General features: G+C 43.9%; 1 protein-coding gene across 1 annotated transcript; it reads right to left on the reverse strand.

Moving 5' to 3' along the window:
- Positions 1–1488: 1488 nt before the first annotated feature.
- SOX10 (SRY-box transcription factor 10) lies at positions 1489–27139 on the reverse strand. The gene is made up of 4 exons (XM_081209425.1): positions 26951–27139; positions 25540–25992; positions 4953–5218; positions 1489–4146 (listed from the first exon to the last, which is right to left on the reverse strand). The coding sequence occupies exons 2-4, from the start codon at positions 25947–25949 to the stop codon at positions 3437–3439; spliced, it is 1386 nt and encodes a 461-aa protein (XP_081065551.1). The 5' UTR covers positions 25950–25992; positions 26951–27139; the 3' UTR covers positions 1489–3436.
- Between the last annotated feature and the right edge of the window lie 317 nt (positions 27140–27456).

Genomic DNA, 27456 nt, shown 5'->3' on the forward strand with positions numbered 1-27456 from the left:
AGCTTCTGTAAATGGTGTTTCTTTCTCCTCCTGACTACTGTGCAGTATGACAGCTCCGAGATCAGAGGGTATCAGTTGCCTTCAAGGGTAGTGCAGAGGCTTGAAACAAAGGAATCATGGTTTGGAGTGGAAATGCCAGTGGTGTGGAGCAAAGGATGGGTTGTTGCTGCCATAAGCAATCTGCTGGAGGTGTGCAGGCAGCGATGGGATGGAGGAGGCAGAGCATCCTCTTTTACTTAACCTTTGGCTTTAACTGAGCTATGCATGGTAAGGCCAGGTACTCTGAGTTCTCTCTCTCTGTATGTGTTTCAGTACTACTAGAATGTGATGCTACCCAGTGGAATAGATTAGAAGGAGGCTTACAAAACGAAATCATGCTTAATGCAATGTGTAACTTACAAATGCATTGAATCAGTTGCAGGTATGGATGGGGGAGATATTCTGCTTAGATCACAATTAAAGATGAGCCTACCTGATTTGTACTTCCCAAATATATAGTCAAACTGAAACACAGCCTGCCTTTGAAATCTGCATTTATCTGAATTTTGCAATGCCATGTGCACAAAAATGCATATATTCATGGAAGCAACATACAGAAGTGCTTTAACTTAGAGGACATTGCTTTGCAAAAAAGTGTGTATTAGGTAAAGCTGTATACAAAAACGTGCTTATTCAGGGACAAATTCACACTAAAATACTGGTGAGGACTTTAAAACGAACAGTTTGGGGGCCTGATGTGGAAATGTGAAGAACTGAACTTAAGTCGGGAAAAATGAGAAACTGAAATGAATAGTTTTGCCCATGCCTAGCTGAGAGGGACCTCAGCGTTTGCTTAGTCAAGTCCCCTGTCACTACATTCCCACAGAAGGTGGGAATGGGTGCTTCTGCCAAAAGATTAGATGCAGACCAGGGTGTGGATCTCATTTGGGATTATCCCTGAAAACTAACTGGGTGGAACTTAGGTCACCCAGCAAAGACAGTTCTTAGTTACCATTTGTGCCCTTTCAACAATGTTTAGGGAAGAAATATGAAACACCATTTTCATATTGCATATGTACTACTGCTATTAGCAGCCTTGAGCACTACAGTCGTACCTTGGAAGTCAAACGGAATCCATTCCGGAAGTCCATTCGACTTCCAAAATGTTCAGAAACCAAAGCACGGCTTCTGATTGGCTGCAGGAAGCTCTTGAAGCCAATTGGAAGCCACTGAAGCTTCGTCGGACGTTTGGCTTCCAAAAATAGTTCACAAACCGGAACAATCACTTCCGTTCAAGAACTAAGCTGTTCGAAAACCAAGGTACGACTGTACTTGGAGGAAAGGCGAGATTCAGATTTAACATATAAATAACATATAAATAAGAAGAAAAAAATGTGTGAGCCAGAAGGGTGTGTGTAGGTAGAAATAGTTTCCTTCCACCCCTTTTGGGCGGTGGGGGTGGGGATTGAGATTGAGATAGAGAAAAGAAGAAAAATAAATTTACACGCATAGCTGAAACCTCTTAAGTTTATTATTCCATACATTTGATGCAAAGTTAATGGTGCTAGAGGGTTGTGGTGCTGGGAACAGGGGAGGATGTGCTACTTCCATAAATAAGGGTGTAGAGCAGTTAATAGATTGCATGCATACAAGGATTACAGGCATACTACATGTTCTTTTCAAACACCATGGAGAAGAGATAATCATCCATAGCAGAAAAATGGAGTCAAGCATATATAAAGCTCATAACTTTTGGGGAGGTTAGCCTCAGTCGTCTCAATCCAAAGGGGTTAGGAACAACAGCAAGTACCACAATGTACATGGTGGCCAGTTGTGGGTCTATCCTCATGCAACTGCACAGTGTCTGGCCTCTCCAGGGTGTGTTTTGGGTACCGTCTTAAGTCACGGCAGCCATCAAAGTGACATGCTCATTCTTTTTTGAAGCTGTGGAATGGGCATGCATCAGGGCCACGGAGAAGAGGAAAATAAAGGCAAAGTTTGATTTAGCTGAGGAGGCTGCCTCCATTTGAAAAACTCAAAAGTGAACATGGGTTCATCTGAATTCTGCACAGCCCTACTTCTTCTTTAAATGCCCATTCCACATCACTTACACCAGCAAGGCCCTCCTTGTTGTGGCAAAGACAGAACTTAGCTGCTAACAATTTTGAACATGTGACAGGGATTGGCCCTGCCAGGAGGCAGGGTGAGGCAGCCTCTGGCACACAGCAGATTTTGGAAAGCGGGAGCAAATGATTGGTGATTTAGTTTATAATGTTTTTGGCAAGCCATGTGCATGCTCTGCCTCGGGCACCAAAACGCCTTGAGCTGTCTCTCGTGGGGGAATGAGGATATGTCTGTTCTAGCATTGTGTTCATGTAGAAGTTCTCCCTGTGCATTTGGTCTGTGTTTAAGAAAATAGGAGAACCACACTGACCGTTCCAGGCACTGATATCTTTCTGCTTTCCCTCACCCACTCTGCACACACATGTGCACACACGCATATAGACACACAATCACTCTTGTAAGCCGGAAGGAAAAGTATTGGCTTTGGTAGGGTATCTTCTGGCATGTTAGAAAGGTAGCTGGGGGAGTTTAGAAGGGAGCCACAAAGTGTTGGAAACAAACTAGGAATACAAAATGTTCATAACAACAAAGTTGGATTCAGTCCCATTTGCTTTTTTTACGGTCCAAGGGACCAGCATGTATGCACATGCTTACATGCTGCGATGCAAAGGCGTCCAGAGCATATAATGCAGTTCCTGAGTCCAAAGTACTGTGTAGTTAAGTCTTAAGAGAGCCAGGCAGCAGAGAGGCGATGGAATGGATAAGGGAAAGTGGGCGCAGGTGCCAAATATCAACAGGAAAAGCAAGCATAGGTTGGTCTTCCAATGGGGAGCAACATTTCATGCACGTGCGACTCTGAAGCAGGAATGTCCTAGAGCATGGTCCATATCGGACGGCTGCACCATTCTACTTCTCCACCTGTAACATTACCCCACCAGGGTGCCCACCTAGCCTTCACCCACAGCGAGTGGCAGAATTGCGTCCATTGTGTTTCTTTCTAAACCATCAGGATGATGGGTCTGGACAACTTCAGGGAGGGGGAGAGAAGGGAAGGGATTATCTCTCAATTTTATTTTGTTTTAAACCCTTGATCTTCTGAACAAAAACAAAAAAACCCGCCATGACTAGTTGCTCCGTGCCTAGAATCGTCCTCATCTAGAAGGCCTACGGGACCTCGGAAGCCAATCAAGGACTGGGATTGTGGGGGGTGGCTGGGAACCTTCCTCCAGCCAGGTGAGCCATCAATAACTGCGGTCAAGATAGACACGCCCGGATATTCTGTGGGTTCTGGCGGCTGGATTACACCGAATGACCTCGGGACCCGGAGGCTCGTCTTCTGGGGCTGATTCTCCGGAGCCTTTCCGCTGCTGCTTTGGTCACTGCTCCCCGTTCCCTAGGGTCTCGAGAGGGTCGTATATACAGGCTGCTCCCAGTGTGTGGGGCTATGAGACTGTGGCACTGAAGGTGCCGGGTCAGAGATGGCAGTGTATAGGGGCCGTTGGGAGGGCCCCATATAGGAGAAGGCCGAGTAGAGGCCGGAAGCCTGACTGGAGTGGCCGTAGTAGGGTCCTGAGGGCTGGTGGTCAGGGTAGTCAAACTGAGGCCTGGATATAGAGGGGAAAGCTGAGCCATAGTGGGGCAAACTGAGAGAGGTGTATGCTATTTGTGAAGTGGAGGGCTGGTCAGTGTAATGGGCCCCCGGAGCAGAGCCCTCTGTTTTCACTTGTGCCTTGGAGTCTACCACCGATGATGTGGCAGCAGACAAGGAGACTCCATGCTGCTTGGAGATCCAGGCCGAGTGTCCACTGGCTGCAGCCAGGGCACTCCCAAGGCCATAACCAGCAGCTGTGGCATAGCCTCCGACGTGACCTGGGTGAGCAGCATGTCCATTCGGTGGCAGGTACTGGTCAAACTCGTTGACGTCGAAGGGCTCCATGTTGGACATCACTTCGTGGCTGATCTCCCCAATATCCACATTGCCAAAGTCGATGTGTGGCTTTCCTCCTTCCCCAAGGGAACGCCCCTCCCTCTTGGAGTCAGCCTTACCGGACTGCAGTTCTGTCTTTGGAGTGGTCGGCGGTGTGGGAGGTCCATGGCTCTGACCTGTGATATGAAAACCACATAGGAGGAAGCCGAGAGAAGATGTCAGTTACCACCTCGTCGCGGATAAAGTAGAGAGAACAACTTCACAGCAGAAGAAGAGAGCAGCTGACCTGTCTCCCTTCGCTGCACAGACCTGCTAGAGCAGCTCCCTAGCTTGAAGCCCTACAAATGTTGTTGAGTTGCAGCTCCCATCACCTTTAATCATTGGCCGTGCTGGCTGGTGTCAATGGGAGCCAGAGCCCAAAGCATCTGGAAGGCACTAGATCAGCCTTTCTCAACCTGTGGGTCCAGAGCTCAGGGATGATGGGAGTTGTAGTCCAACAACATCTGTGGACCCACAGGTTGAGAACCTCTGCACTAGATGTAGGAAAGCTGTGCTAGCATCGTTCCTCAGAGACGAGGCAAAAATAAATTGGGCAGCAGCTAATGAAATACAAAATGACAGCTGGGTTAAATATAGCCCTTAGACTTTGGCAATGATGAACCATGAGGGTTTGTTTTTTAAAAAATAAAAAGTTGCCAAACTCACTTGTGCCTATGCCAGGTCAGAAAAATAGGAACAAAATCAACCATTTGTTTTCACGGTGGTACTCTACAGTTAGACAAGGGGTAGCCAAGTGATGTCCCTCAGATGAAGGTGAGACTACAACACCCATCATCCCTGACCATCAGCCATGCTGGTTGGGGCAAATGGGAGTGGGAGTCAAAAAAAACAAAATGGAGGACACCATGTTGCCTACACCTGATATTCCCAGCTGCTGATCTTCAGGGTATGTCTGTGGATTAAACTGTATTATGGGACTAACCTGAGGGGTGTTCAGGGTGCCCGTCAGACAGGGGAGAGCCTTCCCCAGGGTGCCTGTGGTCCAAATGGGCGTTCTTGTAATGTGCCTGTATTGCAGCTGCTCCACCAGCTTCCCCCTCGGCCTGGCTGTCATTTTCACCCTGGGCGGCCTTGCCATTTTTCCGCCGGCGCGGCTGGTACTTGTAATCAGGGTGGTCCTTCTTGTGCTGCATCCGCAGCCGCTCCGCCTCCTCAATGAAGGGACGCTTGTCGCTTTCATTCAACAATCTTAAAGAAAGCAGAGGAAGGGGGGTGTTGGGGGAGGACACACGGAACGAGTTTGTTAAAAGCGGAACCACAAACCCACCAGAAGCCATAGCATTGCCATAGCATTGGAGGAAAGAGGGGCAAATATGTTCTGAAAGTGGATTGCTCCATTGTGACCTCTGTCAACCATACACTCCCTTTCATAGGTTTTGCAGTGGCAGGGTGAGGCTCTTCGGGGCCCCCATTTTTTGATACAGTTCTAGTCTCAGCCAGTGAGCCATCTGATCCATTTATCAGTAGTAGATTGCAATTCAATCGCACCGGCAAAGTTGTTGACCTTAAGCACAATTTTATTTACATTCACTAACACAGGCAAAATATCTTTAATTCTCTTAATTTTGTTCTGTGTAGTTTTGAAAGCTGTGCAATTGGGAATGCCCCATTTAATTATCCCAGATATTGTTGCATTAAAAAACCCCACAAAATTCTAAGGTCCTTGTGCTCTGATCTCATCATCATTAACCTTTTTATTTGACCGTCAGCCAGAAAAAAAGTACATTTGTCAATACACAGTTAAAAGCTCCAGGAAAATTTTAGAACTTAGCCAACACTAAAATGGGCTAAACAGATAGCCCCATATCAATACAGACTCTGATCTCATTTTCCACTCTCTTTAACAGGCGCTGCTTTTTAAGATGCTGTTTTGGGGTGACTAATTAAATACACAGCACAGAGCCTTGAAAACACAGGATGAAAGACACTATAGAACGGTACGGTCACTCCTGTAGCACTTTGAGTTTTCTCCAGTTAGAACAGAATCTCACTGCTCTTCGTCATATTAGTCATGGACTAGACAAAATCCTATACCTCTTTTGCAGGTGCTATCAAGCTTTGACCACAACCTTTTTTCATACTACATCAGGGATGGCTAAATGGTGACCCTGGAGTAATTTTTTTCTGGACCCTGGCAACTCTTACCAGATTTTAATCAAGGTGTTGTGTACATGCTTGTTGTCAGTTTCCCTCATAAGAAACAGCATCGAGTGGACCACGTTTCTTATCTTTGTTCCCAAATATGCTTATTTAGCCCATCTAATTTGCTCAAACATAATTTACACAACTTTTGTCGATTCCAGAATTCCAGTTTCGGAGTTGTCTTCTGTTCTGAATATGGTTCCATGGTCATTCTATCTTGCAACACAGATTGACTGTCATTCCCCACCAACCCAAATGCCGTTCTGTGTTCTATAGGAAACAGAAAAGCTCCAGGGTGTGAAAGCTTCTTGGGTGACATTTCCAGTCAAGACAGACCTAGCTGTAATATCTCACATGCAATTTTTTTCATTTATATGCAAGATCTCTAGTTGAAAATTTGAATTAACTTGTGGAGAAAGTATAAACTGAAGAAGCTTCTGAGCACCTATGCAAATGCAGAACCAAACTTTCTGCAGAGTCTATTGCTAGAAAGTAAATAAACTCAGGACAAAGAAATAAAAAGGGGGAAAGAGCTAATGGCAGGAATAATGAACACAAAGCAGCCCATAGCAAAAGTAGTGGCAGACTTGAGACTGATTTAGTCAGGCCCTAACAACAACAACAACATTTCTCACCCGCCCTTCACCATCTTATCTCGGGGCTAGTTACAACAATTTAAAAATACAGTATTAAAAACTGTTAAGGCCATTGGGCAGACTGAGGACGCTGCCTCAGGCAGCAGATGCTGATGGGTGAGGAGTGGCAGCAAGGTGTTGGGGGAACCTGCCCTGCCTGCCTGAAATGCCTCTGCTATCCAATGAAGCCATAGAGGGTGCTGCCTCATTCACCAAGGTTGAATTATGACCCAACTGCCAGTCCAGCCGCTTCTGTACACAATGGTAGGGACACCATTTTGCACTTCACTTCAGCGAGCAAAAGGCCTGGGCCAGCCCTGGATTGAGCCTCTCCTTTTCCCTCTTGGGCAGGATGTCCTGCAGTGGTACCTCTAGTGGAGCTGACCTAACTTCACACCAGGCTGAGAGGGTCTCCGCCACATAACTGCATTCCAACCATGGCTTTAATCCAGGAGATTAAAACGATTGAGTCACCCTGAGTTCAACAGCAGCTTTCCTGTGTCTCCTTCCCGCCCCTTTTTATCACACACAAATGTCCCCAAGGATCCTAATTCTCTCATCCTGAATTGCTCCCAGCACGGTTATTCAATGAGTCCAAGACTCGATTCCTGATGGTTTCCAAGAAGCAGGAGACTTGGGAATCAAACCCATTTTGAAACCTATTCTGGGTGCTTTAGGTGGATCCACGCCATATTTATTTACTTTATTTATTTATTTTAAATTAAATTTCTATACCATCCTTCCTCTGAGGATCACAGGGCAGTTTTCAATGTAAAAATACATGAATACATAACATAGCAACAAACAAAACAATACTTCCCCCAAACAGTTTAAAAGGTTATAGATCGTTTAATTAGCCAAAGGCCTGAGGGAAGAAGGATGTTTTTGCCTGGCACCTTTATATTTAAAGCACACCCAACACACAGTGTAAGCACATGACTTCCCCCAAAGAATCTGGGGAACTGTAGTTCGTTAAGGGCTCTGCAAATTGTAGCTCTGTGAGTAGGAAACCTACAGTTCCCAGGATTCTTTCGGGGAAGTCATAAGTTTTAAATGTACACTGGATGTGCTTTAAATGTATGGTTTGGAACTGCCCAAAGCTCCCAAAAAGGTTTCCAGATAGGTTTAATTCCTGGGTCTCCCGCTTCTTGGAGACAGTGAGGAGCTGGGCTTAGACTCGTTGAATAATCGTGCTTGGGACAATTTAGGTAGCATAATTGTTTTTTCCTGACACTGGAAGAAGCAAAAACTCATTCCAGCAAAGGATCCAGCCTTTTTTAAACCTGGGAGGTACTAGGTACAACATACACTCCAACGTTTCTCCAATGAAATTAGGGATGTCCCATTTCACAATGATAATTTTACTACTGATACCCCACATCTTACTGGGTTGTCCCAGCCACTCTGGGAAGCTTCCAATCTATATAAAAGCATGACAAAACAATAAACATTAAAAAAACAACCTTCCCTATACAGGATTTTCTTCAGACGGCTTGGGGGTGAGATAACTCCATACCCTCCAACATTTCTCCAGTGAAAATAGGGACATCTTAAGGTAAAAGTGGGACATTCTGGCATCAAATCAGAAACCAGGACGGCTTCTCTAAATCAGGGAAGTCCCTGGAAAATAGGGACACTTGGAGGGTCTGAATACAAGCCGGTGGGGAACTGGGTTCCTGCAAGCTTTCCAGAGCTTCCAGCCCTTGGACGTTGACTTATAGTCAGTCAGAGTATTGGGCTATCTAGCTCAGTACTGTCTACACTGACAGACAGCTGCTCTCTGGGGTTTCACCCTAACCGTTACCTAGGGATGCTGGGAATGGAAACTGGGATCTTCTGCATGCAAAGCAGATGTTCTACCCTGAGCTACAACCCCCAATGCATGCACAGGGATGGATTTTTCAGTTATGGCACCCACATGTGCCTAACCCTATTGCTTCTTCTGAGTTTAGGATGTCATTTCCCTTTACTGTGAAAAATGCATCATGTCCAGTGTTACAGATACTTGTTTGTCAGGAGGAAACAAGCCACAGAAACAGTGAACTCCAGATTTGAACTGCAGTGCTCGACAGCAGCCTTGCTCTTGAGATTCCCTGACTGCATTGTGCAACCAAGTCCTCTTTCCGTTCCTCCCACCCCACCCCGTGGCCCAACCCTGCCCTTGTCTTCTCCTGCTATGTCACCTGGCTTCCCTTTGTTCTTCCTGGGGATCAGAACTTCAAATCAGCTTTAGCGAAGGGAAACCGGTATGAGCAGGCAGAGAGGCCAGGAGATTTGCGGGATTTGGATTTCACTCGTTTCCTGCCTTGGCGTCCCCCCTACTTCATGACCTTTCGTGCAATGGAATTTTTGCAGGCACCCAGGAAAGAAAGAAAGAAAGATTGGCATGTAAATGCAATTGGTATTAAGGCAGCTTTAACTGGACCTTCTCCTCCTGCCTCCTCATAGGCAGAATACTTTTTGATGCAGCCAGAGTGGCATCTACACTCCAGTTTTGTGATCACGGAGGGGATCCATTGCCGTGGCTTCTACATTTGTAGTCGTAGCACATGCAACTAGTCTAAATCACTGAGCCTCTTGGACTTGCCAATCAGAAGGTCGGTGGGTCGATTCCCTGCAACGGAGGTGAGCTCCCATTGCTCAGTCCCAGCTCCTGCCAACCTAGCAGTTCAAAAGCACACCAGTGCAAGTAGATAAATAGGTACCGCACTGGCGGGAAGGTAAAGGATGTTTCCATGCGCTCTGGCTTCTGTCATGGAGTTTCCATTGCACCAGAAGCGGTTTAGTCATGCTGGCCACATGACCTGGAAAGCTGTCTGTGGACAAACGCCGGCTCCCTCAGCCTGAAAGCGAGATGAGCGCCACAACCCCAGAGTTGATTTTGACTGGACTTAACCGTCCAGGGATCCTTTACCTACCCCCCCCACATCACCACCATGCTACAACTCATATCCTCCCTAACTGCTACTGGCTGGAGTTGATGGGAGCTGGGGCCTGACAACATATGGCATACCCTCCAACATTCCTCTGGTGAAAATAGGGACATAGTCTACATCAATGTCATCATTGCTATCCCCCGTGCCGCCTCCTCCTCAGAGGCTAGGGCATGGACTCAGACACAGTGGCCGAACGAAGGAAGCTGGAGCCAAGTGACCATAATGGCTGCTCTTCAGCTCCCGCGGCGTCCCTTGCAGCCATGGCAATGGCCTTGCTGAAGGTCCCACCCCCTTCGCTCCCCCACCCTCCACTTTCTTTATGGGAGTCCGACCGACTGAGGGGCGGGGAAACGGTGAAAAACTTTCTTGAGGGCATTCAGGTGACTTGTTTTCATAAAAACAGGAAGTGACGCCATATTGAGCGCAACTAATAAATGTGTTAGAAGGATGCACAGAACTGAACTTCTAGTAACACATTGAAATGCTGTACTGAAGGGAAGGGCCCTTGGGAATTTGGGACTCTGTGTGAGGAAGTGAGATGCTGTAATGGCTTAAGGGTTTTCGTGATGATCCTGGCATTGTGAGGGCAGTGGGAGGGTATGCATATGGAGGGCACCACCTTGGCCATCCGTGCCAAAATATCGTATTTTCCCATCTATAAGACGCCCCCATGTATAAGACGCCCTCTGTTTTGGGGGACTCTGATTTAAGAAAATGGGGGGGAGATCTATCCGTGTATAAGACGCCCCCAAATTTTGGACATTATTTTTTAGGGAAAAAACCTAGTCTTCTACATGGAAAAATACAGTATGTCTATAGTGTAGTGGCTCTATTAGTGGGTGACTGCAAAGGATGCAGCTGATATATTTTGCCAAGCCTCTTTACTCATCGGTGTCTGCTACAGCTGAGTCAGTGCTATAAGAAGGGCTCAGTCATTGGTCCCATAGAGAGCAATGAGGAGAATTAAGGCAGGGAATAGAGTGGGGGAAGAGATCAGTTGTATCTATGCATGTGTGTGTACAGACCCAATGCAGATGTTGCAAGCACTGCTCCAAGGGACAATTTGCTCAGAGCGGTGTGTGCCGAGAAAGATTCAGCTGTTATCCACATGCTGAGATCCCATCAACTCATCTGTTATATTTGATAGGCCTCTTGCCTCTAGCATACAGGCATGGAATAAAAAAACCCAAATCTATGGCAGCCAATGGATTCATTTCATGCTGCTCCGAGAGAGGATCCCCCATATTTACACACCCCAAAGACTTTTTACATCCTATTTTCCATGCACCGAATGGCAAAGAGAGAGGCACCGAGAGAGACCAAAGGAACTTTAAAGAGACTTGAGCATGAATCTGCTAACTTATAAAAACGTTAGTTGCTATCCACTCAGACTTGAATGGAGACAGTGGTTTCCTGTCTCGCTATAGGTGTGAGTAATTAACTGTGCTTATTTTGAATACGTACATTTAAGTTTTTAAATGCATTTGTGACAATTCAATTAACGCATATGCAAAATAAGCAGAGCAGCAGGCTATAATTTTTAACCATTTGATGCCACTGTTGACAGTTTTTGCTCTCTACATCAGAGGTGGGGAACTATAAGGCTGGATCAGACCTCCCAGACCCCTCCTGTCACTTCATGCTCATTCGCAGAGAGGAAAACAAAATGATCTCCCCCTGCAGGAAGTTCCCTACATGGCCAGCTTGCTGTTTTCTCTCTTTGAGTGCTGAGAAAGGGCTCCTTTTTCCCAGTGCCCAGAGAAAAAGCAACACACATGTATATACACACACTTACAGACATATGCACACTTGCATACACTTTCACACACACACACACAGAGAGAGAGAGAGAGAGAGAGAGAGAGAGAGAGAGAGAGAGAGAGAGAGATTTGTACACCAACATGCTAACTGAGGATCACGAAGGGGCACCCTAACATATAAAAGCATATGCCACAATAAACATGCAAGTCCTAAGGCATGTATTCTGCCTTAAAGGGGAAGCTATCACTTAAGGGAAATATACTTATTCAAAGGCACCTTTAATATTTTTTTCACATGTTCACAGTCTAAGGCCTGGCATGCAGGCCGATTCTGGGAATTTAGGAAGCATCAATTTTATTCAAAGCCATGAACATCTTTTTTTAAAAAAAATGCTTTTATTAAGACTTTCTTGGGTTACAAAAGTACATACATCATTTCTGTTTTCTGATCATAAAGTCCTTTTTTCAGATCATTTATATTCGATATGAGACTTTGATGCTGCATACAGTAGAAGGTTGGGGAAGAAGAGAGGTAGGGAGAGAAAACTGGGGAGAGAAAAAGGGGGTAGTAAACTTTCATTCTTTTACATAGTGTATGTGTGATATTTCTGTGTCAGGTACACATGTGTAGGTTCCCTTTCTATTCAATAATTAGTTTTCATTGGCGTTGAGAGTGGTTGGGGACTCAGGGTATGGTTAGTTGCCTTCAGCCGACTGATGTGAGTTTTCTTTCTATGGGGGGGGGGGTTTGTTGGGTCAAGTTAGCCGTATCAGTTTGTATGCTGTTGGTGGGTTCTTGCCAATCACACCTTTTAAAACTTTATTTTAGCTTAGCGAAATTCATTCAAAAAGCTCTGAACTATGTGCGAAAGTAGTTCCCGTAATTGCAAGGTGAACTGAATGTGGAAGATTTCTACAATTATCTGCCATTTGTGGAGCACAGTCTGTGGGCATGAAGCTCAGGCTGTGCTTTTGTTCTTGCGATGTCACAAGTGTCACAACACTCGGCACTATTTATAGCCCTTGTCAATGTAGCACATGGATTGTTATTGCATGAGGGTCATAGGCACCTGTTGGGCCCAGCCGTCTGTGATGTCATTCCTGGCAGAAAACAGCTCCTCCCTCTCTCCCTCACATTCTATTGGTTGCCAGATCCATTTCGGGGTTTGTCTGGGTTTTGGTTTTTTTAATGCTTCATTTTAGGTTTTGGGTTTGAAAGCTGTGTTCTCCCAAATCATGAAGAGAAGCATGTGCATTGTGGCATTCAGAGAGAGAGAGAGAGAGAGAGAGAGAGAGAGAGAGAGAGAGGATGGAATAAACAGTAAAAAATATTCCACTTCCACAACACACTTGTTATGTTTACAACTGGGATGCAGAGATGGGATACTGAGGCACTGCTGCTGGTTGCATCACTTGTGCAAGTACTGCACAACAGGTGAAATGTGGCCAGGGCACACTTTGAGTTATTGTATGGAAAGGCTCAATCTGAGGGCCTATTATTTACAGGCATAGAATGGGTTAACAAGTAACCCCCCCTCTTTCCTATGAACCATAGTCCTATGAGGATCATAGGAATCTCTAGCGATGGGAGAGGGGTTTGCGGAAGAAGCTCAATTCAGTTTGTACTTCAAGGTGAATCTGCCTTATTCACACTTTCTGAAACAGCACACAAACTGAAACACAACAACCCTTCCGAATTCTCACTTCTCCGAATTTTGCAATACAGTTCTGCATCCAGGCAATGTTTGCATACTAGGATAAAGTGTGCATATGACTGCATATGTTTGTGAAAACAACGTACAAAAATGCATTATATCAGGGGGAAATTGTTTTGCAAAATTGTGTATATTAGGGGGGAAATGGCACAAACATGCACGCGAATTTTCACAAGAGCTTCTTTAATGAACAGAAAACAGATGTGAAAATGTGGAGAATTGAACTTAATACCGAGAAACCGGATAGACTTGTCCATGCCTATGGATTTCTAACATAATTATCAGAACCTTCACTAAACTACATCTCCCAAGGACCGTCTGGGAAAACCTTTAAACTGCTATAATACGGATATATGTTTCGTGTGTATATATGCCTCCAAAGTTAACATCTCTTTGTGACCAGATTGCTTACTGAAATTCTTGGGCACGCTCAACTGAAACGAAGGCGCTTCAGGGAGTATTTCTAATGCGCCTTGGTTCATCTCACTTGTTTCATAAATTCATGTAGCAAGAAATTAATTTGTGTTTAATGTGCCTCAGCACTCTCCTCCCTCCCTCTTTTCCTCCTTTGTGGCAACAACAGCTACTCCTCTGCGGCTCGTTCCTGTGACCAATTGTTTGTTATTTGACTTCTTGTCCAGTAGAGGGTGCTGCTGCGGACACCAGTATCTTGGCGTTGCATTTTTCAAGCAGTGAAACAAGTTTGATCTCCTGCTGCATTATGCCAGATACTGATAATTGTTTTGTCTTGCTTCCAAAAGGGCGAGGCTGTTTACAGGCTTTTTGGGAGAATGTCTGTAGATACCCTACATGCATGTGTGCATGTATGAAAGCCACGACTTCAATGCCCATAGGTCTGACACCATTGAGTATTGGCAATTGTCCCCGTTTCTCCCTCCATCTCACAGTTTTAACTGTCTTCAGCCTACCTCTTCAACTACTCTTTAAGTTCAACTCAACTAAGTGGACTGACTTCTGAATAGTCATGCCTACGATCATCCTTTCAGACTTAAGAGTGCTTCCAGATTCAGACTTAATATTGTATTCAAATAAGTTGCCTTAACTTTGTGAGTTCTTACTGGAAAGGTAAATCCAGATTAAAGTGGGGAATATGGGATAGAATCATAAAACTGTGGAGTTGGAAGGGACCCTGAGGGTCTTCAAGTTCAACCTCCTTGCAATGCAGGGATTCTGCCTCTAGTCACCCCTGAGTGGGCTTGAACCACCAACCTTCTGGCCAACAGCCAGACACACTGACCCATTGCGCCACAGAGACCTCTTGATGCCTATGAAGTTGTGAAAGTGCTGCAAAAAATGTATGCCTAACAATAACCTGCCCCACAATAGATACCCACCTGGAATCATCCTTAAAGAGTATCATTCTAGGATTTGACTAAGTTAGAAGAATTCGGGTTTCCTTATGGCAGGGTAGAGAACTATCAGATTTCATTGGACTCCAACTTCCATCAGCCCCAGGCAGCATGGCCAGATGATGGGAGTTGTGGTCCACAGGTCACACACACACCCCGCCCTAGGGAAGGCCAAGTGAATTTGGCAGCTATCCTGGCTCCAGCAATTTCCTGGTATTCAGTCTGAGGCACAGGATACCGATTTTTGTTATTTACAGGAAGATGTTGAAAAGCGTAAACTAACCAGCTAGATTCAATTTCAAAATTACTCTAGGTTGATGCATATATTTTTTTTTAAAAGAAAAGAAATCAGCTCTATATAATTAGCCTCACCAAAGTTGGCAAAATGGCAGGGTGGGGGGGCAGCAGTTTAATTTCCGCTGCATTTAAGCTCCCAATGAAGCATTATTGTTAGCGGAAATATCCAGTGATAACCTGCATGTTTGAATCGTCTATCACAGATTAACCCCAGCAGCCTAAATTTCCACATTTTCTGAGAAGGATTACAACAACAAAAATAATACTTTATAATAGAGACAGATGACACATTCAGCTGGGAAACTGGATCATTAGGTGGCAAGCCGACAAGTGGAAAGAAACACGTATGCATTCACACACACACACACACACACACACACACACACACACACACACACACCTTGTAGCTTCTTTATTTAAGGGTGCTTCCAAACAGCCTGTTTATTGAGCATTCATTTTGATTTGTTTACAAGGAGGTTAGCTGACACCGTGTCAAAGCAAGTATTATAGCACACTTTCCAGCGCATTCTATGATTCTATTTACTCATCATTTTCCTTTTCGCAAAGAAGTCAGATTTTGCAGGGGACGGGGAGTGGATTTGTTGTGAAAGACCTCCCCAAGTCCGAGTCAGTGATAACCACACAACTTGAATTTCCTTTTATGTGATTGAATCCCGCCCTAAAATAGTGATAAGCTAGAAGCACCGTAACTAGGGTGGAGGTCTCTAATTCCTTTTTCTCCTTGCTGCATCTAGGGGTTCATTTCTAGAAGTTACAACTGAAGCTGACCCTGAAAGCCGTGCCGTAGGACCTTAACATTTCACATTGCGGCTGCTGTTGGTTGTTGTTGTTATCCCACATTTCAAAATATATATTTTTCCCACAGCAGCTTACAAGCGATTACAAAGATTAAAAATACATCAAGACATACACATTTATAATTCCATATATTACACAGTTGAGCAGCTCTAAAATTCTGTTACAGGGCTGAGCCCTTGGTGACCTTGAGCTTAAGCCAAGGTGTAGCATGTGAAGAGTGGTCTGTTGATTTAGGCTGCAACCCATACAATGCCTACTCAGAAGTAAGTTCCACTGAATTCAATGCAGCTTACTCCCAGGTAAACAGGGTTAGGATTTCAGCCTCAGTTACCACCGGAAGAGCCAGCAGTAAAATGGAGCATCATGAGAAGACAACATGCTTTGTAGTCTGTAAAACAGCTATTCTTAACAAAGGAGATAAATAACTGGGAATTAATTAGACCGATTAATTACAGCATGAAAATGAAGCCATTAGCATCATGGATGTTGCCACAGAGTCTGATTCCCTTGTAACTGCCCTTCACATTGTCAACAATAATTGTGATGGAGGGTATTCAAAGCTTGTCCTACTCAGAGTAGACCCATCGAAAGTAATGGACACGACTAATGTAGGTTCATTAATTCCATTAAATCTACTTGGAGTAGGACTCAGCTGAATACGATTAAAACGCAAGGCACATTGTAAGCCTTATAGCATATGGGGAAGGCACACAACAAACCAGTGGGAGAGTAATCAGCAAACCACTATGTCTCCCAGAGGAGTGGTTTTATCATGACTTGCCCACGGGACGGACAGCAGTTGAGTGTGCTTCACTCAGATTTACTCTGCCACGCTCACAAGCCTGCCGATGCCCGTGCAACTGTTGATTCCGTCAGTGTACAGCGACCCCAATTACTACACTGCCTGACAGCAACATTTCACAAGACAAACAGGTTCTCGGCAAAATCACGAGCAAAGAGAAGAAGGCACACGAGAAGGCAAGGATTCCAAATATATGTACATTGCCATGCAAAATAGAGACACAGGCTGCACATACTTTTTCTGAATCGAATTACATGTAACCCACATGTGCGCTGTAACTTGTAATGAATGCAACACGTCTGCTTTGCTACATGTGCATTCCTCGCTTAAGAAAATGGACTCTTGAGGAATGTGCATGTGATTTCCTAAGTAAAATATACATCTGTGAAGGAAATTAATCGTGGATGAAGTAACTGGCCTTTGCCTTTAAGAACCAGCAGGGCCCAGTAGCTGAGAGATCTATTTAGTTAAAGCTCAACTCAGCTACAGACCTGGTGTGTTTATGCAGCGAGGGAGGGGGTATTGGATAAGTCACTCCCAGCTCCTCATCAGTAAAATAGTGTGGCCAGTTATGGATTGCCAAAAAAGAGGATTTGCATGGACAAAAAAAGAGATCACTTTGCATAACATTCACATAACGAAATTCATATGTATAGACATGGCTCTAGAAATAATTTCTATAATTTAAGAAGAACTACAATACAGTGGTACCTCGGGTTAAGAACTTAATTCGTCCTGGAGGTCCGTTCTTAACCTGAAACTGTTCTTAACCTGAAGACCACTTTAGCTAATGGGGCCTCCCGCTGCCACCGCCCAATTTCTGTTCTCATCCTGAAGCAAAGTTCTTAACCCGAGGTACTATTTCTGGGTTAGCGGAGTCTGTAACCTGAAGCGTCTGTAACCCGAGGTACCACTGTACACCACACTATAGTGGGGAAGACACCAAGTGACTGGTGTGCCTGCTTTTTTACTGACCAGGTGTGGCTAATTGTGATGAGTGGCTTCTAAGCTCCTGATCTCCCTTTCTATAGTTACATATATTTACACCAAACATGGGGCAGATTTGTTTGTTTCTACATTATGTATTTCCGGTGTTTTCAAATTGTAAACTGTCCTGTGATCTGTCCTCGGATAAAGGGTGCTATAGAAATACAACAACAACAACAACAACAACAACAACAACTCTTCAGATAGAGGGCTGTCTTCTGACTGCCCTTCCAAACAGAGGTATGTAAGGCTACCCTACCATAAAACAAGGCATATAGGCTTATTGTGGGAAAGATGACCTAAAGCACATTGCAATTTTAATGTGCTGCCTATCTTTACAATTCTAAGTGTATTTGGTAGTACTAATTGCAGGTTTTCCTTCCCCCAGTGAACTCTCAGGTCGTGTTGATGTGCAGATATTACCACAATGAATAATGCTCTGCCCCTTGATGTCGATCTCTATAGACAGCGGTTCCCATAGTGCAGTGACTGACTTTGGTGCGGGTGCATGTGTGTGCGCACATGCGGAGGATAGAGGAAGAGAAGCGTGGGCACATTTGAAGCAAACTACAGCTCCCTGGCATTCACCCAGGGAAACATCTTTCATGGAAGATACTTTAAAATGGAGAGGAAGTATGATTCCTATCTTCCGGACACTAGCATTCTTCTTTGGCAGTCGTGATAAAGGGATCAATGTCATTCTATAATCATTTTGCATCTGAGGAGCATGTATTGCAGGACTGGACTGACAGATCAACATTTCAGGAATAAGGAATGTTTTGGAAGTATGGGGTTGGAAACAAAGGACGTGCATTAGGATTTATGCAAGATATGGTTTGTAAACAGCCTTGTTGTTGTTAAAACGTAAGAAGAGCCATGCTGGATCAAACTAAAGGCCCTTCTAATCCTGCCTCCAGTTCTCACGGTGGCCAAAAATATGCCCCCTGGAAGCCTGCAAGCAGGCATGAGTGCAACAGTATTTGCTATGTTTTGTGGGACTGTGATGTTCTTGGGTGTCCCTTAAAACAACAGAAATCTGGAAATTCAGGCAATAGTTTTGCATTCCTTGAAGGGGGAAAGAAAGGCTACTGTGGAGCCTAATAAATCTTTAAAATAAAATAAAAATTTGTTTGGAGCTCCTGTTTTTGCCACAGAATGTAGTCACAGAAAGAGAAGGATGTGGAAACTACTAACAGCACAAGCAGAGCAACAACCACGCCATAGGTCAAAATAAGAGGTGCAAGTGGTATTTATATTTTGCCAAAGTGATTCATCATTTGACTTTAATGCATCAGCTTTTGGTGGCACCAAAGCCAGTCACCATTTGATCCCAGTTCCCGAACCTGGTGCTGTAAGTTTTTTCATATCTGCAGCTTAAATACCTTTACATCTCTCTTGCCTGTTTGTTTGTTCCCAATGCAGAATATAATGCAGAGGAGAGGCGGTTGTCATTCTGGCCAAGTGCAAGTTTTCCACTCACATTTTAAACCTCATGTCATGAGTGAAAACAGCCTGAAACAATGGCTCTAGAATGTCATCCATCCACTCTCCTGGACCTAGGACCAACCTGTGCAACATGGGACTTACTTATATACAATTCCACCATTTCTCTCCCCGGCCCCCATCTTTCCTTCCTTCCACCATCTTTTTCATTCCTCTAAAACAAGGGGTGGCGAAGCTTTAGTCCTCCATTCATTGTTGAATTCCAACTTCCACCAGCTCCAGCCAACATGACCAATGGTCAGCATTAATAGAAACTGGAGTCCAGTAATATCCAGCAAATACATTTTATCTACCCCCTTCTTTAAAATGTAATTGTAGCACTGCTGCTGTAACATACCAAAGCAGCGTCGGGGGGAGACAGATAAGACCCTCTAGTGGCAAACCAGAGCTCTGGAACTCTTATATTCTGCTTGCTGTCTCTTACCCTTCCCAACTCAAGTGGAACAACAACAATGGACTCTTTTTGGGAGCGATCCACCAGACATGGTGCCACTGTGCAGCCCCTATTATTTGAAACTTGCCACTTATGCAGAAAAAAACCCACAAACCTACCCAAGCCACAATGAAAGGAGTGGAAGTCGCAGAACCATAGTATTTGGTAAATGGTGTGACCTCTCTGATTTATATATGTGTGTGTGTAGAATCAAAATAATAATGACAATAATAGATTAGTAGTAGTATACTGCCTTTCCACGCAACAGAGCCCAGGAAGACGAACTTCATTCTAAAGGCTCATATGCTGCCACATCAGAACTGCAAAGTAAAGTTGCATTTCAGTTTTCCTTCTTAGGAAAGTTCTTTTTTTAAAAAAAAAAAAGTGTAAGTGTATTTTGGTGTAGTATTTATTTTAAAATATTTCTGCTGATTTTGAAGCGTTGGCGGCAGCAGAGTATTTAAAAAATGAGGAAAGCGTGTAGAGCCATGTTAGTGGCGAGAGACACAAGGAAGTCTCTGTTAGCAAAAGCAAACAAGGCTAAACAAGTAAAGGCGTACATTGGTGGTGTTTCTCCCCCCTCCCTTTTTTTTCACAAGGCAGCCATGTTGATTTGGCCCATGGGTTGTCCTCGTGGAAGCCACTGGGACATGCTGTGAATACACTCCTAAAACCAGAACTATGCATGCAGGGCAAATACCAAGGGACCTAAGGCTAAAAGGGAGCTGAATATTATCCAGACCTCTGCCTTAAATGATGAGCTTTCATAAGCACTTTTTAGTACAAAAAGCAAGCATAAGGTAGCATCCAGCTCTCTTCACTGTAGGGAGTGCATTAGCAGACCCATGAAAATACCAGTATCCACAGTACAGATCCATCCTAAACTCTATTATTATTATTATTATTATTATTATTATTATTATTATTATTATTATACTCTGAAATAAGTTCCATTACATTCAGTGAGCCTCATCCAGGCCACTAATAAGTAAATTTAGAATTGCGGTCTAAATGTGTTAAAGATATCAAATAATCATAGAATTGTAGGGGCTACAAGGATCATCTAGTCCAACCCCTGGCAATGCACACATCTTTTGCCCAACGTGGGACTCAAACCCACAACCCTGAGACGAAAAGTCTCATGGTCTACTAGCGGAGCTAATAAGACATTAATAAGACAAATATAATAATATAAGAACAATGAAAGTAAATGCAGCTAATGATGCAGTAATTAAATGATGCAGCTAATTAAATGCAGTAAATGAGTTAAAGGATATTGAGATCCAAAGATATCGTCATTCTGTTTAGTGATTCACATATCAGACTAACTAGAGAAGGGTTTAAAAGGCAGGGACTGCAACCTTACACCATCACTGAGCTTGTAGCTAGTTAGGGAAGTGGACGGCACTCAAAAAATGTTGTTGTTGTTTTGCCTCCCTCCACCATAATTTATATATTTCAGATATTTGTTTGCTAGTTGGATTTTTTCCTACACAGGTTAAAAGATTTTATAATAACTGAATCCTTACATTTGTGGAACAGTTAAACATTTGCGGTGCTGAAAAATCACATCAAATAAGGGTTGGGGCGAAAGGAATGGATTCTGACTGGGACTACATAAGAAAGTACATGCAGACAATTATAACTAACCTTTGTTGACACTCAGTCTGCTCCTCTCTGACAACAGAGACCAAGGCATTACACAGATGTATGTGCTACTGTTACCAATGCAGTAGAGACACAGGTTTCCTTATTGGTATATATTGCAACAGGCTCTTTAGGCGGCAATCGTCTGTCCACTTTCCCTAGAGAAAGCCCTACTGAGTTCAATGGGACACACTTCTGAGCAGACATGATAAGGTTTGGGCTGTTATGGTAAATCCCGCTGAGATGTAAGTCCCATTGAGCTTAATGAGATACCTGCCCAGGTAGGTTTACTACAAATCTATCCACAGCAAAAATGAGTCAAAGAATCCCTTGAGCCACCATTTGACAAACAGCAAGAAAATTAATATACACAGGTATTCCCGCAAATTTAAAAATAAAAGCTACAGAGAAAAAGGAGAACCTTTAACTGAATGGCTAAAAGGAATATTTCAAAGGATTCCCTGCCTAGGACTGAACTACAACAACAGTCAGTTGGGTTAAATCAGCTAGGTACCAGCAGTATTATGATGATGATTGGTGGATAAAGTAGGAAATGTGTATAGGAAGAGTCAGGTGAGTGGCGTACACATCTTTCCAAAATCTTAATCAGGTTCAGCAAAGCATTTAAGTCCACATACCAGTGAAGCATTATGGGAATGATGGCTAAATACTTAGACTGGGAGAAATTTATATGTAGGCAGGACAGTTGCTGGGAATCGCCCGTGGGGTAAGTGCCGTGGCACCCGGGTCCTGTTTGCCGGCTTTTCGGAGAAATCTGGATGGCCACTGTGAGTATAAGATGCTAGAATAAATGGGCTTATGGCCTGATCTAGCAAGGCTTTTCTTTTCAGGACAAATCAACCAGTGCCAAGCCTTAGGAATCTAATTTACGGGCTGCCACATTTCTCCATTTTAATTCTTTGAGGAAGCCATTTTGTTTGAGTTGTACTGCAGGCAGAAGACTTAGGAGAAGAGAGGAGGTGGTTTGATAGACAGAGGAAAAGGTTCCGATGGGAGCTATTCTCTGTCATCACAGAGACAAACTAAAGAATGGATATAACCCAAAGGTCCTGCCTTTGAATGTCCGTATTTAATATTTCAGCTTCGCACCCACTAGACGTAGAAAGAGGGTTATCTGTCAGATATAACATGGCGGAAAGAATGGAGACCCAAACCCTTTAACTGAAGCTCAGTCTGAATTCTTATGAATTGCCATAAGGGGGGGGGGGGGAGAAACCTCAGTGTCAGAAAGGGGTGTGTCTCTGACTAGTCTAACATGGCAGTGAAAAAGCATTTCTCCATATAGGAAGTTGCTTTATACTGAGTCAGACCGCTGGTTCATTGAGCTCGGTATTGTCTCTACAACAAGATTTCCCAAACCTCTGAGTTCATTGACTCATTGATGAGCTTATAAAGCCATCATCAACCCCATCCCAAATTCTTTGTAATGTAAATGAAATAAGATCCAAATAGATCAAGATATAATTGATATTTATTAACAATCGCTCACTGTTACTCATTGGCAAGGGAAGTGCACTCTGTACATGCCCACGGCCTTTATTTCCGAGGCTTGTAATTCCTAATTAATTTTTTTGTACTGTATCTCAGAAACTTCTACGATGACCTTTTGACCCGTGGGTCTTTATACATTCCCTGAAGAGTCTCATCAACCTTCAGGGGGTCAGTACTGATTACTTTGAGAAACCCTGGTCTACAATAACTGGCAAGGGCTCTCCAGGGTTTCAGACCAGGAGTCTCTCCCCATCCTACCTAGGGATGCCGGGGACTGAACCCATGACCTTCTGCGTGCAAAGCAGATGCCCTACCACTGAGCTACATCCCTTCCTATTAACAAGAAGCCTGAAAAGAAGTGGAATTCTTGGCCCTGCAGCAATCACATGGATTCTGCATGGCTTTCCACAGACAAATTGCTCAGCAAAGATAATCACATGAACTAGGTCCCTGCTTATTTAGATGAAGGAATGGCAGTTAGGGTGTGGATGGGAGAAGAATTTGAAAAAAAGAGAGAAGAAAAAACCCACAGGGTGGCCGGATCTTAAGATTTCAGCATGTTGCATATATCTAATCTGTTCACTCAAAACCAAGAGTCATGTGATAATATATTTTTTTTTAGAAAAAACCCTGCGTCTTCCATTTTGTTTTGTCTTGAAGGTATTTTCTAATAATCAGATTTTCAGATAAAAGCTGAAATCCTTACCATAACCTCAAGGATTCAACTCAAACAGAAAATAATTTAAGCTTTGCTCAAGCCTAACTCGAGTGTTTTTTTGTGGGTTTTGAATATTTAAGCTGTCAGAGTACTGCAAGCTGAAGTAGAAGGGATATCCTGCCTTGGTGGAATTCGTTCTTAAAGGTTTACGTGGATGAACAGCCCCATTGCATTTCAAATCTCACAGGAGAGTTTTACAAGTCCCAGTGTCTCAATGCAATAATGCAGTTCCCATCCTCACAAAATGCACAGCCAGCCTTTGTGCCAAGGGAGGTACCAATTAAAAAAAGAAAAAAAATTCTGATGTATGTTCCGGAGAAGTATTTTGCCTGCAAAGTCAGGATTCACTTGGGAATGAAACCAGCTAAAATTAAGCGTTCAGGAGCTTCTTATCAAATCTACCAAAGCAATAAGTCCAGATAAAGCCTCAAGGCAAGGCATGTGGAGACTGGCTGCCATGGGCATAAAACTAACAAGGTTCTTCTCTGCCCCAAGGATTGCTATTTTCAGCTCCAACTTGCTAGCCCTCTCTTTGCAGGTTAGCATTTGGAGAACGTGAGTTGGAGGCAGAGCTGCGCCTGCCATAATGCATGAGGGCATGGACACTGTCCAATAGGTGCCCATGACATTCTCACAACTGCATGATTCTAGACACTGCTCCAAACAACAACAGTCCTCTTAGGTGGGGTAAATAATCACATTTCCCCACCTGCAACATAGTGTTACTTGAATGCCAGGGAAATGTGATGTCTCTGAAACAGTCGTGCTTCCTTAATGTAAGATGCTTAGATTCCATGTAAATGGCGAGCAAGAGCCGCACAACGAATGCACAATAAACAGATAATCTGGAAAGTCTTGAACAGTACAATCCTATGCATGTTTACTTAGAAGTGAGTTCCGGTATGTTCAATTGGGACTCCCAAGTAAGTTTGCAAAGGAATTGTTATGTACTGAGCGGAATGTTGTCTTCAAAGATTTACTATATGAACATATGTGCACCTGAATAAGGAACATAAAGTGCCTTCTCGCTACCTGAGTGGACACTGGCTTGTTTCTACTATGGTTGGAGTAACATGTTGTTCCATAAACAGAAACAACCCCAAATTGTGACAGTCCAATTAGCCAGAAGCAATGCATTGGCATAGATTGCTCAGTGGCAATATAAGGGATCTTATATTCTGATTGTGTTTCCTTATCTCTCCATCACCCTTTTATTACAAGCCTTGTTCATCACTCCATTAGCCTCCCCCCCACCCCACGACTCTTCATTGTTCGTTTATTTCACAGTTGCCAAATTCCAAATCCAAATCACCTTCAGGCAATCACCAATTATTGATATCTGTGACTAAACAACAATGGGATGGTCTGTAACAGGGGGCTGAGTTTCCGTCCTTTGCCATACCTGCTCCTTCCTTCCCGCCATGCCAACAGCAGCTCACTCTGTCTTCAAGACAGGTACAAATACATTTAAGGATGTTTTTAAAAACAAAAAACACAAATACAAACAAATGCCAGGCTAGAAAACTCAACAGACACAGAATGTCAAATTCCAAACACTCCAATTTGAACTTTCACAAATCAAAGATTGGCTCAAAATCATGAAATGAAAACCAGCTTGCGTACAGGGGAGCACAATTTTGTCATTTTGCTGCTCAGCCTTGGTTCCATGAAAATCACTATTCTTTTCTCTCAGCCATGAAAGCCGTCAACTTTACATTTTCGAATTAATCTTTCCCTTAATTTCACCACCATGACACTGCTTGTTTGGGACTTCAGAACTGTTGGATAAACAGCATGTAGCAGAGGAGAGACTCATGATTTCATTGGGGATAAAACTGAAGAACCCCAAAAGTGTAGTAGAAAGAAGGAACGCAACAGGTCAAGAGGAGAAGGTGAAGTATGCAGTTTCTGAAAACCCAACTGCTGGGACTGTGGCTTAGCGGCCAGATTAACTGGGGCTTGCAATGGAATAGGATTACAGGTCAAATCAAAACGTGGACCAAGTTTTATACTGGTAGCACATAATCAAGAAAGAAAGTACCTTCTATGCTTTGCTCTCTACGCCACTTATCTGTGCCTTATTTCCTGGATCACCCCACCTGCTCTCCCTTTATCACCACATCAAAGCAAAAATTAAAACCAATCAACAGATGCCTGCTGAACTCCCACCACTCTCTAGTGCACCCCAGTTTTCCCTCATCTTATGTGGTGTTTTTCTCCCAGCCATTCTTACCTCCAGAGCTTCCCAAGCGTCTTACTAAGCTCTGCATTGTGGAGGTGAGGATACTGATCTGCCAGCTTCCTCCGGGCCGCTTGCGCCCACACCATGAAGGCATTCATGGGCCGCTTGACATGGGGCTTGCTCTTGCTGCTTCCATTGACCCGCACAGGCATGGGCACCAGGGTCCAGTCGTAGCCACTCAGCACCTGGCTCACTGCCTCCCTGATGCACACTGGGAACTTGTCGTCGTCCGCTTCTGAGTCCTGCTGTTCCTTCTTCACCTTCCCCATCTCACCGCTGCTGGGGTTGCTAAGGTGAGAGCTGGCATCTGATGCCATGGAAGGTCCTGGAGAGAGGCAGTGGTGGTCTTCAGAACCCACAGGACTCATCTCCACCTCAGAAAGGTCTTGATCGTCTGTCATTGTTTCCTCTTTGTTTTACTCCTCAGGTACCAACGTCTTCCAACTGGAACCACACACACACAAAAAGGTCTAAATGAACACTAAAGCTAAAAAAGTTCAAAATATCCGAATAATCTGGAAAGGATTTGGTACATACTTAATAAAAATATGTGGCCCCTACCACATTAACATGTTGTTTTACGGGACCTGCAAAAGCCGTGATCAAATGTGAGTGGAGAACATTCTAATTAGCTGGAAACTTCTGACATGTGCCATAAAGTTTCTCTAACATGAGAATCCACTTTTTTTTGGTGTACATGTTATCTACAAACAAAGATTGGGGAGGTCTTCAAGTGGGTGAAGACCAAAAAACAAGACCTATTTCTTAATTTCTCCTTCCAAATCCCAAATATGCCTGCAGTTTCTTAACTTGCTTTGATATTGGAGTCAAGAATATCAGCAGTTGGGGGGAAATGGGTGGTTATAAGCATTAAAGGATCAAGACAAAACGCCTCATGATTGTGTAAGAATTAGTGTATTTGGAGTGCGTCTCAAACACACTGCGCCATATGAAGCAGACCAGGTAAAAGGCACAATAGAGTGGGCTGGAAATATTTTGGCTTCATATTCTCTTCCTGGTTCACTTACGCTCCAGATATTATTATTTTTAAAGTTTTTGTGCATCGCATATATCTAATATATAGATGTATGTTAAAAAACTTCTAGAAAATTTGAAGCTTCTATCACTTTTCAGCCCTGTCAGACATTAACCAACCTCAGGAAAGCAATGCCTAAAAATAAAGTTGGCACCGGCACCTAGCTGGTTCCCTAACGTAAAAGAAATTAGCCCCCACCCCAAATTGGCTGCCTTTTCAATCTGTAATTCTTCACCCAAAGCCCAGTGGAAGGGTGAAGGAAAACTACTGAAGGAGAAAACTGTCAGATGTGTTTTAAAAAGGAGAGAGAAAGAGGGGGAGAGAGAAAGAGACAGTGAGTTACCAAGCTCAGGTAGAGAAACTTACATCGGCCGCTCTGTCGGGCAAATCCTGAGAGAGCTGTAATTTGTATCCCAATAGCCCCTCTGTTCTCCTTTCACAAGCCTGGTGGCTTTTCAGGAGCTGTGTGCTGAGGAAACTCTCAGACAAGTGCCATTCCTAAGGGGAGGCTTGGTTTTTCCTAATACCCTGGATGAATGTCTCTGTGACTGGCTTGCCGCTTTACACAGGGGGAGGGAAAGACAGAGGGTGGAGCTAAGAGCTCTTTATGGCCCAGATGCATTCATTGTATGCAGGCAGGAGATTCTAAGGCACCCCCCCCTCCACAACTGCACATTTCACCCCCATCTCAAACTGACACTTATAGAGGCGTGTTGTTATTTGTTGTTCTTTTTTGGTGGTGCAGTCAACGTTTATTTAATTTGTTTTTACATTGGATGGTTAACATTGGGCATTTTTAGGCCCATTTGGCGTGAGAAGGGATGGCGTTTAAGGACTGCGTTGAACAAAATTCCTATATGGAATGGAGTGTG

Source organism: Podarcis bocagei (genome assembly GCF_964188305.1).
Source record: "Podarcis bocagei genome assembly, chromosome: 10".
In the NCBI taxonomy this organism is placed as follows: Eukaryota; Metazoa; Chordata; class Lepidosauria; order Squamata; family Lacertidae; genus Podarcis; species Podarcis bocagei.

What these genes read in the sequence shown, in the direction of transcription:
- SOX10 (XM_081209425.1), bottom strand. Translation starts at nt 25,949, where the DNA reads ATGACAGACGATCAAGACCTTTCTGAGGTGGAGATGAGTCCTGTGGGT. An exon ending in ACGCTTGGGAAGCTCTGGAG is followed by an intron (nt 5,219 to 25,539) that starts GTAAGAATGGCT and finishes GCTTTCTTTAAG; the next exon opens with ATTGTTGAATGAAAGCGACA. An exon ending in GCACCCTGAACACCCCTCAG is followed by an intron (nt 4,147 to 4,952) that starts GTTAGTCCCATA and finishes TTCATATCACAG; the next exon opens with GTCAGAGCCATGGACCTCCC.